This window comes from Ammospiza caudacuta, chromosome 5, assembly GCF_027887145.1.
Source record: "Ammospiza caudacuta isolate bAmmCau1 chromosome 5, bAmmCau1.pri, whole genome shotgun sequence".
In the NCBI taxonomy this organism is placed as follows: Eukaryota; Metazoa; Chordata; class Aves; order Passeriformes; family Passerellidae; genus Ammospiza; species Ammospiza caudacuta.
In genome coordinates this window covers 64,119,894-64,132,902 of record NC_080597.1, presented here as the reverse complement: position 1 = coordinate 64,132,902, position 13,009 = coordinate 64,119,894, and the positions used below count along the sequence as shown (strand labels likewise).

The 13,009-nt window shown below is 44.8% G+C and overlaps 1 protein-coding gene across 2 annotated transcripts; it reads right to left on the bottom strand.

Annotated features, from left to right (window-relative positions):
* Nucleotides 1-334: 334 nt before the first annotated feature.
* Nucleotides 335-2,492, bottom strand: CCDC71L (coiled-coil domain containing 71 like). 2 transcript variants are annotated; one of them, XM_058805821.1, is made up of 3 exons: nt 1,973-2,492; nt 1,923-1,935; nt 335-1,887 (listed from the first exon to the last, which is right to left on the bottom strand). In XM_058805821.1, the coding sequence occupies exons 1-3, from the start codon at nt 2,461-2,463 to the stop codon at nt 1,624-1,626; spliced, it is 768 nt and encodes a 255-aa protein (XP_058661804.1). In that variant the 5' UTR covers nt 2,464-2,492; the 3' UTR covers nt 335-1,623. The 2 variants fall into 2 exon arrangements, with proteins under 2 accessions (XP_058661804.1, XP_058661803.1); XM_058805820.1 differs by having other exon boundaries at nt 335-2,492.
* Nucleotides 2,493-13,009: the final 10,517 nt, after the last annotated feature.

The window sequence follows — 13,009 nt, the reverse complement described above, 5'->3', positions numbered from 1 at the left end:
AGAAAAAACCAACAAAATATACAGGTTTTCAGAAGAAGCTGTCTGCTTTACGTTAACACTGGCAAGTTTTTACAAGCAGCCCCTACATCATCAAGATGTCTTAGTGCCTTTGTTGAAGGCAGGCAACGAGGAGTCAAGAGACATCAGAAATTTTAAATCACCAATTGTTCAATAAGCAAGTTGTGAGGTTGTTCATTCCACCATGAAAACTGGTTAGTCCCATCTGCCAGGATAGTTGGAACATAAGCTGTGCATTATCCAGCATTTCTTAACCCTCTTGCAAGTATAAAAAAATTAATGTAAAAAGAGAATAATCAACCACTTTCTCCCTCACACACACACCTTTGCTTCTCACACACCAACTGCAAAGCCTAAGAGCTAAAAAAACCTTTAATAAATTGGCTTAAAGAGAGACTGCCTATCATATAAATGACTACATGTTATTTTTCAGTCAAAATAACCAAGCTACATAATGAATTTTTCATCAGTCTACTGTGGAACCCAAGAAAGGTTTATAAAAATAATTATGTGCAAGTAATTACATTAAACACCATTACCCATCATTAACCATCTCACAACCACAGGACGAGTGTTAGTTTGTTATCGAGCAACCAGGTATTGAGTTTTACTCTTTCTGCAGAGAGAGGCACTTCAGTGACACATTTGTGTCATGCAAGCTTCTCACTTATGGCTGTCAGTACCAATGCTGGATCATAGCTCACCTCCAGACACCAAGATATTGCTTTGATAAGCAGTTACATTCCTCTCAAAGCCAGAGCTCACTGACACAGAGTGCCTCAGCAGTGCTGTACTTCACCAGGAACCCATCCCTGCGCAGTTTCATTGAACTGAAACACCATTTGTTCTTTGACTTTTATTAAGTTCACTTAGGTTGACCAAATGAGCTTCCCTAAAGCAAACAGGGTTATAAAATATCAGGATGATTCTATCTTTAGGTGCTCCATAGAAACAAATACTTAGTTCAACTAGAAAACTTTAAAAATGATTTTAGATACAAAAGTGTAACAATTATACTGCGCGATACATCTTTATATATCACTAAACTCATGAAATTAAAATTTAAAAAGTTTTTGCACCATCAGGAACAGCCACAAGTCCTGAACCTCCATTCTTTACGCATCCTTTATCAGAGTAAACTGAAACTTGGGAATGCTTGGGATTCAAAATACCCTGAGCACATAATAGTGCAACACCACAAAGCATACATAATCCATCGGAAAAGGGGAAGGGGGAAAAGGAAAAAAAAAATAGCAAGAATTAGATGGTGCTTTATTATACAAGCATGAAAGTAAGTTCCTTTGGAAAATAACTTCTTGGGTGGACTTCTGGACCAGTGAGGTAGCCCAATGGGAGAGAAAAAAAAGTGGAAGTGGAACTTGGTCCCCACGCGTGATACCTGTCAGGCGGCCCCAGCCCGGGGCGAGGCCGGGGCCCGGCAGGCCGCCCCCCGTGCGGCGGGGGGCCCGGCGCCGCCCGAGCGGCCCATAAAGTGCAGCAGCAGAACACGATCCAGACAAAAGCAATGTAAACAGGTGACTGATACCGGTCTCTTTGTCCGCACCGCGGCCAAGGTGAGGCGCGGGGAGCGGAGCCCCCGCGGGCTCAGGACGGTGCCACGGGGAAGCGGCGCACCCGCACCACGGGGGACAGGTCCACGCCGAGGATCCGCTGCGCCCGCCGCCGCGCCGCCGCCAGGCTCCGCCGGCTCCACATGCTGCCCCGCACACGGATGGTGGGGAACGTGGTGAGGCGAGGGGTGGCCGCCTTCCAGATCTCCTCCAGCGACTTGCCGTCGAACGGCTCCCAGGCGGCCGCCGCCGGGCTGCCCTGCTCGCTGTCCGCCTGCTGGCCCGGCGGCTCAGGCGCCTCCGCCGCCGCCTCCTCCTGGCCGCGGGGGCCACCGGCCGCGGGCCGCTGCCTACCCCGCTCCCTCCTGCGGCGCCGCCGCCGCCGCCGCCGCTTGGCGCTGCCGCCCGCCGCCCCGGCCCGGCGCTTGGCGTCGGCGGCCGGGAGGCGCCGCTTGCCGGCGCGGCGGCGGGGCCGCTCCGAGGGCGGCGGCGGGTCAGGGACGACGGCGCGGCAGGAGGAGTATCCGTAGACGTCCTTGCTGCGGAGGATGACCGGGGAGAACTCGTGCTTGAGGCTGCAGAGGAAGTTCCACAGCTCCGAGTCGGAGCTCATGAACTCCGTGGACTTGGGCATGAAGAGCCTGAGGGCGTCGCCCAGCGCCTTGGTGCCGGCGAAGGAGACCTGCGAGCGCGAGTACACAACTTTCTCCGCCTCCCCCTCCAGCCCCCAGGCGGCGGCCGCCGGTTCGCCGCCGGCTGCCCTTGCCGGCGTCGCCGCCCGGGCTCCCGCGGCCGCCGCCGCGGCGCTCCCCGCCTCTGTGTTCATCTTCCCGGCTCCTCTCTCCAGCGCCGCCTGCTTCCTACTGCGGGTCATGGAGGCAGCGGGACGGGGTGGCGGACAGACGCCGAGAAGGCAGAGCGAAGGCAGAGCGGAGGCAGCACCGAAGGCAGGCTCCGGCCGCCGCCGGGGCGCCCGCCGGGTGTGAGCAGCGATCGATGTCCTGCGCCCAGAACAAAATGGCGCTTTAAAGTCCCGGGCGGGGCCTGCGCGCTCCCGCCCCCCCCGCGCCGCCCGTTGGTCCGTTCGAAACGCGTCGGGCGAGCCCGGCCCCGCCCCGCCGGGGGCGGTGGCCGTGAGGGCCGGGACCGGAGCCCCCTGTCCCCGGTGCCCCTTCTCCACAGAGCCCCCCTGCCCCCGGTGCCCCCTCTCCACAGAGCCCCCCTGTCCCCGGAGCCCCCCTGCCCCCGGAGCGGGGTCCGGTGGGGTCCGGCAGCCCGGCCCCCGGCGCGGCACCGAGCCGCGATCCCCGCGCTTGCAGAGGGGGCCCCTTCCCTCAGGCCCCGCATGGCGGGGTGGGAGCGTGTCCGCGTCGCGCCTCGCTGAGAGGTGAGGATCATCACAGGGCGGTGGACAAACGGGCTTGTGGTGTGAAATGTCTTGGAGTAAGGGTTTGGTTGGACACTTCGATGGGCAAACTCCCCAAAGGAGTAGCCATGAGAGAACTGAGTCAAATAACAAAAATGGGCCAGCAAACATGATACAGTGAAGTGCTTTACATTAAATACATCCGTCCTGTTGCAGAGGAGTTTTTTAGCGTGAACCTGTAGGTTGATCAGCCAAGAACATCATAAGTCACGGAATTGCAGAACAGTTGGAGTTAGAAGGAGCCTCTGGAGGTATCTGGTCCAACCTCTGTGCTCATAGCCACCTAAATCAGGTTACCCAGTGGATGGATTTTGAATATCTCCAAGGATGGAGGCTCCTCTCTCAGCTGATCACTGATAGGACGTGACAAATCAGAATGAAGCTGTGTAAGGGGAAGCTCAGATTTGATACCAGGAAAAAGTTCTCTGAGAGGGTGGTCAGTCACTGAACAGGCTCCCCACTGCAGTGGTCACAGCACAAACCCTGCCAGAGTTCAATGAGCATCTCAATGACACTATTATATGGTTTAGTTCTAGTTATTCCTGTGAGGAGCAAGCTGGACTCGATGATCTTTATGGATGCTTCCAACATCTCTGGGCAGCCTGTGCCAGTGCTCAGTTACCTTCAGAGTGAAAAAGTGTTTCCTGGTATTTGGAGGGAGCCTCCTGTGTTTCAGTTTGTGCCCATTGCCTCTGACTCTGTCACTGACACTGCTGAGAAGAGCCCAGCTCCATCCTCTCTGCATCCTCCCTTCAGGTATCTGTATAATCTGATGAGATCCCCCTGATCCTTCTCTTCTCCAGGTGAACAGTCCCAGCTCACTCAGCCTTTCCTTACAGCAGAGGTGCTCCAGCCTCTGAATCCTTACAGCCCTTTGTTGGACTCTCTCCAGTGTATCCATGTCTCTCTTGTACTGAGGAACCCAGAACTGGAAAGTGCTCCAGGTGTGGCCTCACCAACACTGAATAAAGTGGGAGGATCTCTCTCTCAAGCTGCAGGCAACACTTTGCCTAGTGCAGCCCAGGGTAATATTCACCTTCCTTGTGGCAAGGGCATGTTGCTGGCTCTTGTTTAGCCTTGTATCCACCAAGACCCCAGATCCTTTCTCCCAAGCTGCTTTCTGTCAACACTGAGACACTTACTGCATCATTGGGATTGGCTTCATATCCCAACAAAGCATATCCCAAATGAACCAGGTAAAACTTGGGTTGGTTGAGCCTGTTGTGAGAGTCACCACCCTGCTGAGTCCACAGCAAGGCATGACCTGCATGGCACTGCCACACTTGCAGCTTTTGCAGCACAATTTTGTCAGCTGTTGTGAAGTTCCATGTCCCTCTGGGTCATGCTTTCCAATACTTCAGATTGCTGTCACAGGTAGAGTGTCTTGTTATGTTCCTGGACTGCTGCAATTATACCAGAGCTCTTTCCAGCACCCAGAACAGCAAGGTGCCAGCAAGGGCAGAGGTGGTTTAACTTACTGTACAAATCCTATTTGGAGTTTGATTAGACCCCTAACTAATTACTTTCTCTCAGCATGGGTAAAGGAAGAGGAATAACATTTTTCTTCATAGACAGTCTTTGTTCTGTAATTAATCTTTCCGATTAGAATAGGGAAATCTTTTATTCTCAACTCATCAAGAACCTAAATTGCAATGTCTAGAAATCCAGTCAAGTAGGAGGCAGAAATTCTGCATAAGAAATTATTCCTTACTGCCAGTGGAAATGAATTAATTTTCTTCACAGGATAATTCATCTTGTGTTCGTGGGAAACTCAAGAATATTAATCCAAATAGCCATTTATAGTGGATATTAACAAAGCTATTTTAAATCTTCATGGGGGGAGTCTCGAGGTACAGCCATATTCTAAACCAGCTTTCTAAATGACCCACTTTTAAAAAGAAACCTTTCCCAAAGTGATGGCGTTAGAGCTGTTTTTAATGGGGTCCATTTCACTGTGTACTTTAGCATGCAGTCCTGTAGCCAGACTGATTTAACTGAAGGAGGTGTCCTATAAAGCAGAGGACAGGAGCCTGGAGCTGGCAGCACCAGGGGCAGGTATCTCCTGACCCAGCTGTGCTGCTGTTGGTGGCACTCTGGCTGTCGGGTCACCATGGCTTAGGGGAGGCTCATCACCTGCTGGACCACAGAAGCTGCCCTGGGCTCACATTCCTGGTGGAGACAGCTATAATTCAGCAGCTCAGCTGACAAATGGGCCCTCGTTAATCTGCAGAAACCCAGTTGCCCGCTGACCATAACATTTTCCCAAAATTACAAACATTTCTGGCATGTGACTCAAAAATCATTGAGGTGGGGGGGGGGAGCTTCTCAAGCAAGCAGTAAATTAGTCACTACAACTGCAAGTGAGAAGAAAGATCAGCACATTTTATCATGTTGTATTTCTTCATTATTTTTACTTTGTAGCCTAATGGGTGGACAATACCCTTTTAAGGCACGGGATGTAATCTCACTTTTACAACTTCATTATGAGTTTTCTGCAGTGTAACACTCTTCTTTTAATACCCTACAAAGTAATCTCAAGAAAATCCATGGTAATTGCCTATCTTTTAGCTATCTTTATCAATAGCTCAGTACAGTAATAACAATAATAATAAAATTAATAATCCTTTGGAAGTGCATAGCTCTTCAATTGTACTACTTCTTGTAAGCATTAATTATCACTCACGGTACTCTTGAGTTATGTGAGTAAATATTGCCTTTCCTTAATAGATGAATAAAATGAAGAAGCAAATCAAAATGGCTTGACGAAGATGTATAGACTCAATTTTCTGCACATCTTCTAACAATCATCATTCTAAAAATAGAGGAAATGTCCACATTGGAACAGAGTAGAGTAAAAAAACCCTGTATTCTTTGTTTCCAATTATTAGTTAGAATTTCTTTTCTGTATTGGATTCTCAAGAAGGAAGAACAGAGTACCAGTTGAGAAAGTGGTACACTAATTGCTGCACAATAGAGACACTTTATTTTGTTTAACGTTGCTTGCCTGGTACCAAAAAACCCCACTGGTGACTGCTAATTATTTTAAACGCTAACAATCTTATCTGTACAAATGATCACACAGTTTCGAGTCTTGCTGGTGAGCCCTTAAATCCTGGATATTAAGTCACATCACTTCTGCTGACAGGACTTTTCCTTCAACATACTAAAGCTCGTCTACCCAGGTTAGCAAGAGCAGTCTTAGTGTCCAATGTCTTCAAAGAGAAATACTCTTTCCTAGCATCTTTACTTTAGCTCTTGAGAGGTTGCATTAACTGGCATCCTGCTTCAGTTAATTTGGTTCCCAAATGCCTTTAGCATATTTTCAGGAAAGTTTGCGTGGCGATGCAAGAATGACTCCACATTCCATTCACAACTAAACTTCACATGCTACCCAATAGTCATCAAGTTCCTAGGTCTGAGAAATGCCCAGAAAAGTATTGGTAAAATTTCTGAAAATACTTTCAAAGAGAGACAAAAGCAAAAAATTTACAATAATTATTTCTCAATCAGTGGTAGGGGAGAAAAAAGAATGGTGAAATCACTGTCTGTAGAAATCACAGCTGCAGAAACAAAAAGGGAAAGGGTGTTAGGAATCACTATGAAAGGGATAGAAAAAAAACCCAGAAGACAGTATTCTGCCGAATGCAAGTCCATTGTGCCTCCACAAATCTTGAATACTCTGCATTTCTAGTCTTACCATCTCTAAAAGGAAATAGCAATGATACAAAGAAGGGCAACCAGCATGAGCAGAAATATGGAACTGCTTCTCTATGAAAAGAGATTAAATAGGCTAAGACTCTTCAGCTTGAAAAAACAGATGGCTGAAGAAGAATATAATAAAGGTTTATAAAATTGTGATAGGACAAAGAAAGCAGATAAGAAATGATGATGTCTTAGTTTTCATAATCCAAGAATGACAGGGAAGCACATGAAGCTATAAAGCAGAAAACTTTAAATGACCAAAAAGTCATGAGTTGGTTTTGTTTTTTGGTTCTTTTGTTTGTTTGTTTGGGTTTTTTTTTTGGGGGGGGGGGGTGGTGGTTCATAATTAGTTTGCAGAGCTCATTTTTCAGCAAAGTTGTGGATCCCAAAATGGAAAAATATACCCCAGTACCTTTGCAGTCGTTAAAGAGCACACTATTCAAAAGTATTAGACATGATTGTAAGAAAATATCCCTCAATAGCTCTTGTACATGAAAACCGTGGGCTCAGAAAGGCTCTAAGCCAAAGGCTAGGAAAGGAAGGAAGGAACAATGTAACTGTGGAAGCAACTATCAGTGTTTGCATCATTCTCACATTCTTTCCCTAACCTTCCTCAGTCTTGAATTCCAGCATAAGAAATATGTTGCTCAAGAACATGATTCTCACACATCACAGATCATGTCATTTTGTAGTATTGATGACATTGTTTCCCGAGGCACTCTATTTAAAGTATCATCACCGTTAAAACAATTGTGAATTTCATTCACTTGTCTCAAACCAGACAATTTTTAAAGTCCACTTCCAATTATTTTATAGCCTTATTAATTAAATCTTATTTCTTGATACCATGTGTCTGAGCATGTCAATTAATGAATTCTTTTTGTGATACACTTCAGCCTGTGCTGCCATTTTCCTTCCTACCAAATTTGTGCATTACCAGATGAGCTGACAGGACAAATTCACTCCCGAACAGAAAGAGTCACAATTGATTTTTTTTGTGTTGAACTTGCCACAGGATACAATGTAATGTTTATATTGGATTCATGCATTATGCTGGCCTAAGGAGGACACAATACGTGATCCAGCATAAAGTCCATGGAGAAGAGTTACCCTTCCAAATGCTTTGAGTGAGTTGGAGTGAGGGAGTTGGTATGTATGCTTGCTTGTCATATGGATGTGGCTTTATTAAATAGTTACTGTGTCATTGGACTACATCTTAGTCAGGCTCGTTCTTATTTGTTCTCTTTGTCCAAATGAATCTTGCAAAACCTACTGCCCGCTGTGTTTGTTTTAATGGAAAGAGACAGAACCCGTTTTCTTTATTTTTTCATGTCGTCTTCGGCACTTTCACAGGGCAGAGAAGAGAGAGCTTTAGACACTTTAGGTGGAAAAGGTCTTGATCCCTCTGTTTCAGTGAAAGTTGCAAGCAGCCAATTATTATGTAGATTTAGCTGCTAGCATTAACACCTCCTTTTGAATCTCTCTTTTGTTCTCTGAGTTAGGCATGGGCTTCAGAAGCCTGCAAGGCTTATCTCCGCCCAGCTCCCTCACTCCGGGCCAGGGCCCTCGGCCCCGCCGCAGGGGAGTCTGGCGGCCCCTGCCCTGAGGATGCTGCGCTGGGAGCGGGCACTGACCCGGCGGAGGGAGCGAGGAGTTTGCCGCCTTACCTCACACCACAGGAGCTGGGTATCTCTCCTACACTGAGATCCTGCCCCGACTTACACCTGCTAGAAGCCTGCCATATTCGTTTTGGCGGTATCGTTTTCTTTTCCTTGAAAGTATTTTTTATGTTATTCAACGTAGATTGAATTCAAAATACTTCAAGCATGATTTATATAAATTCCTCCAAATATTCTAATTATTTATAGTTCCATAGCACTTGGTTCACAGTATTTCTTATAATCATTTTAAAATTCTTGTGAATTCATGTCAGCATACAATAAATATCAAAACTGGATCATTTGAAGATATTAATTATTTTGATCATTTTCGGTAACATTGCTACAAAGAGAGAATAAAAATAGATTGATAATATCTTGAAAACCGGGCTTTTAGATTGCATGTTTTAAAATCAAAGATTCTCTGTGGCTATAGATACCCTTCATTTTAATACAGGCACAACGACAGATACTAGCTGAGGTTCTGACCCTGCACATGATCTGCATTATTATAAAGGCTCTCCACAAAAGAGGTGAGTTCATTCATCCTCGGTGAACCTGCAATGGCTCCAGGTGGATGAGTAGCTTATTTAGCAGAATTTTAAGATTATCTTTCAGAAATGCTGTGATGTTTTAATGTGCTTGTTGTCACAGAGACGTATACAAGCATTATCAACCAGCAATTGAATTAAATATTTTCCAAAATATACAAGTGACCCAAATTTTCATTATAAAGTCAAAAAGTAGTTGAAGTTAACAAATCTGTATTTGATCCCTGTTCCCCTCAGCTATCTTTGGAAGGCTTCTCCAAATAAGAAATGCTAATGGTTCAATCTTTTACTGACTTAATTAAACACATGGTGAGCCCTAACGTGGTCACTTAGTCCAGTTTGTTTGGTTTAGTTTATGCAGGTTATTATTCAGTTTAAGCTCAGTGAGCCATTGTTGCTCCCATTTAAGAGAATCCACATACGGGTTACTATTGGTTTAATTAAAGCCGTATAATTAAGCCAGAATTTTCACTGTCTATTAGCATTCTCTTACATCTGCATTTCGAGTCGTAAGCTTTCAACACTGGGAACTCAAAGTTAAAGTCCCACTGCATTGTCTGGAGGGAGCTGCTTAGCGCTCGGCATTTGCAATTCATGGCCAGAGCCATTCATTTTTCCCTTGCAGGCAGTGAGAACTGCAAATGGCCCACCACTTTGGAAAAAGTGATCATTATTTAGAAGTGTAAATGAAGATGCCAGAGGCTAACCTCAGGTTTTGTCCGAAACAAAGACTGGTGTCTCTGGTCTGTAGCAATTGATTGGACATGTCATAACAGAGAAACACCACATTTATCCTCAACATTACATGCATCGGAATCATCTTCCTTTTCATATTCTTTATATTCTCCATTCCTTTTCTAGCTGCTTCTTAATCCAGATTCTTCCTGGTCGTGCCTTCCTGTCTGAAAGCTGAATCACTGAAATTCCTGCCCATTTGCTTCCTGCCAGTATGAGATGGAATTTCCAAAAGCACCGCTTCCTCCCACTGACTAATACAGTACAATATCCTACAATGCAGGTTTGCTTTGCTTGCTGTGTGTTCTGTTTTATCCCACAATGTTTGTAGAATTAAACAATTTAGTTACATTGTGGATAAGATGTAGATCTTGTTATGTACAGGCCACATACAATAGCAAATGAAAACTAATTTAGAAAACAATAGAGAAAACAGAAAGACTGAGACTCCAGTACTGATGTAAGAATTATTGATAATAAAACATTGCTGGAAATGGTTGCCAGGCATAATCTCTATTTGCATATAATTTGAACCAACACCAAAACAAAAATAACAACAAAAATGTCCAGCTGACCAAGGCAGAGATTGTAGAAATGACTTTCCCTGCTGGCAGGCATTTCCTAGCAGACTGCTCTTGTGTCAGGAGAGATTTAATCACATGTAGATGAAGAGTTTTCCACTTTTCCATACAGAAGTGGAAAGATTAGATAGGGATTAAAATATTAACAGAGGAAGACAAGTGGATTGCAAGAAAATGCTTCACCTGATGGCAAACTGAATCACACATATTTTAAATCACTGAAATCTGATGTAAGCTAGCTGTCAGCATGGATATGGGCATTTCACTCATTTATCTCCACTGATTTCAGAAAAATGTTATGCTTAGTTTCAATAGGAATCCTCTTGGAATCCTGATTACATTGAAATTAAATCTATCACAGTTGTAGATATATCTTCAGTCAAAATTATAATTCCCTTACACCAATCTCTTTTCAAAATTAACCTACAGTTATGTCACATCCAGAGCAGAAGTGGGGAGATGTGACAAAAACAAATTGATCATTGTTAAGTCGGTTCCACTCCTGTGCAGCCTCCTCTTCCTCCTTATGGGCTATCTTCCAGTACATTAGCTTTCCTGTAAGTTACTCACCACTTCATATTTGGAATAAAATCCCTAGTTCCTTCCACTTCAAACAGCATCTCCAGGTTCTGATCCAAAGATACACCATTTAGTTACTGCTGGTAAAAAGGTATTCTTTTCAGCAGTACTTCATGTGCTGATATTAAAGATGAACAAAGCTAGTGAAACTAGGTTAAAGAGTTTTCACTGGGAAACCATTTGGATATAGAGCTACTGGTTATCTGGCACATCCATGCTTGACTTCAACTCTCTCACTATCACTCAACCCAGTTGTCTCAAACTATGGCAAATACAGTGTAGGATTTCTTTAGTATAATTCATTAGCACTACTGCCTTCTGTAGAGCTGACTAATCAAGCACTGGTAGAAAAACATGAGCCATAATCTCCCAAAAGTGATGTAAGCCCTGAGCTGTTGTTTGCTTTAAATTTATCACCAAAACAACTATTCTGAATATTCTGACATCTATGGCAGGAAAAAAGTGTTTTGGAATTTTGGAATTTTAAAAATATCTTCAGGACAAAACCCCTCTTTCCTGTCCAGGCTTAGCTGACATGGAGATACACTTCACTAAGCCCAACAGTTTCTGCATTTGAAATGCAGAGCTCAGTAAGGTGACAGGAACAATACTGGGAGCAGAACAGGCAGGCTGCTCCACCAGGGAAGGCACAGACCACAGGAGCTGAGGATGACAACACAGGCAGGAGTACTGCCTCACCCACGCGTGTCAGGAAGGTGTGTTGGTGAGTCCAGGTCAGGAGCAGGTCTGGAGGCAGAGATCAGGGCCAGCCTCAGGCCACTGATCAGCCAGGAGGTCTGTCATGATGAATCAGCTCTGAGGCCAAGCCAGGAAGTCAAGTAAAACCAGGGTGTCACAGTCCAGGTCAGAAGAAGAAGGTTTGAGAGGAAGTGCAGGCTCAGCTGCAGGCAGAAGAGCTTTAACTTAAAAGCAGCTCCCAAGGGAAGGAGAGGCAGGGCCACTCACTTCCTTTCCTTTGCAACAGCTCTTACCAGCAAAGAAGCTGAGCTGGATTCAAACAGCCAAAATTTTTTGAGCTGGGAGAAGCACTGAATAAATATTCTGAATAGACTGAAGGTCCATCTGTGATAGTGGCCAGCTGTAGAATTGGCTTCACCCTCTTGGTTTTGCCCTGTAGGCCAGGTACTCTGAATGAACAAGAAGTTGTGCTCCTAGTGGCCTTCTCCTCTAACACCCAGGTAAAGAGAGGCAGAAAGAAGAACCAGCACCACTATGGCTGCAGCACTCAGATTCCATCCCACTCCCCATCAACAGTGTGAGAATTGACATCACCAACTTCTAAAGTTTCACCTCATTATTTTTGGGAAGAGACACAGACTGTAACTACTGCTGCACCCAACACCTTAGTACAGCCTCCCCCATAAATCATCACCTGAAGAAATTTCTCCCACTATTCCCAAGGGTTGTTGAGGTCATCCTTATTTCATTATGTGCATCACTACCCTTTTCAGCTACTACTTCTCTCTGTCAAGCTAATGCCTCATTTTTTAACCCAAACAGCCCCCATTCATCTTTCATTTCCTCTCTCTATAATGTTCCTCTTGGACGCAGTTCCTTCTGCTTTCAATCCATTTTCATTTTCTTCTTTGTCCCCTTTTTATTTTTCTTTCATCTGCCACCAAACCACGCCACTTCTTTTCACCTAGACCTAGAAAAGTTGTGAGTATAAAATTTAACAGAGTAAGGAAACAATTTAGCATGGTAAAGAAACAATTTAGCATGGTAAAGAAACAATTCTGTACAAGGATTGAGAGCTTAGACTTCTGGCCTGTGAAAAACATGTTCATGGGAAGAAAAATGAGGAATGGTTGTCTGCTGTTTCTTGTAATACAAGATCTAGAAGGTGGAAAATCAAATTCTCAGGTGGCAAACAAGAGACACTCTTCTATGCAGTGCATAATTGAGCTATGGAAGTAATTACAAGATGCCAAGGGTTTCAAAAGCTTACATGATCCAAAGAATAATTAGACAAATTCATGGTTAAAAATAATCTAACAAGTACTATTAAAAGAAATCCTACCACAGGATCAGGCCTTGGCCTGGATGTGCTGGTGAGAATCTTGGTTGTCTCCCCAGTATTAAACCTGGAGGATAGCCTGGAGATGCTAATCCTCCTCAGATACATAAGTGGCAGTTGCTGTTTTGGGGATGATGAAAATTATAATTA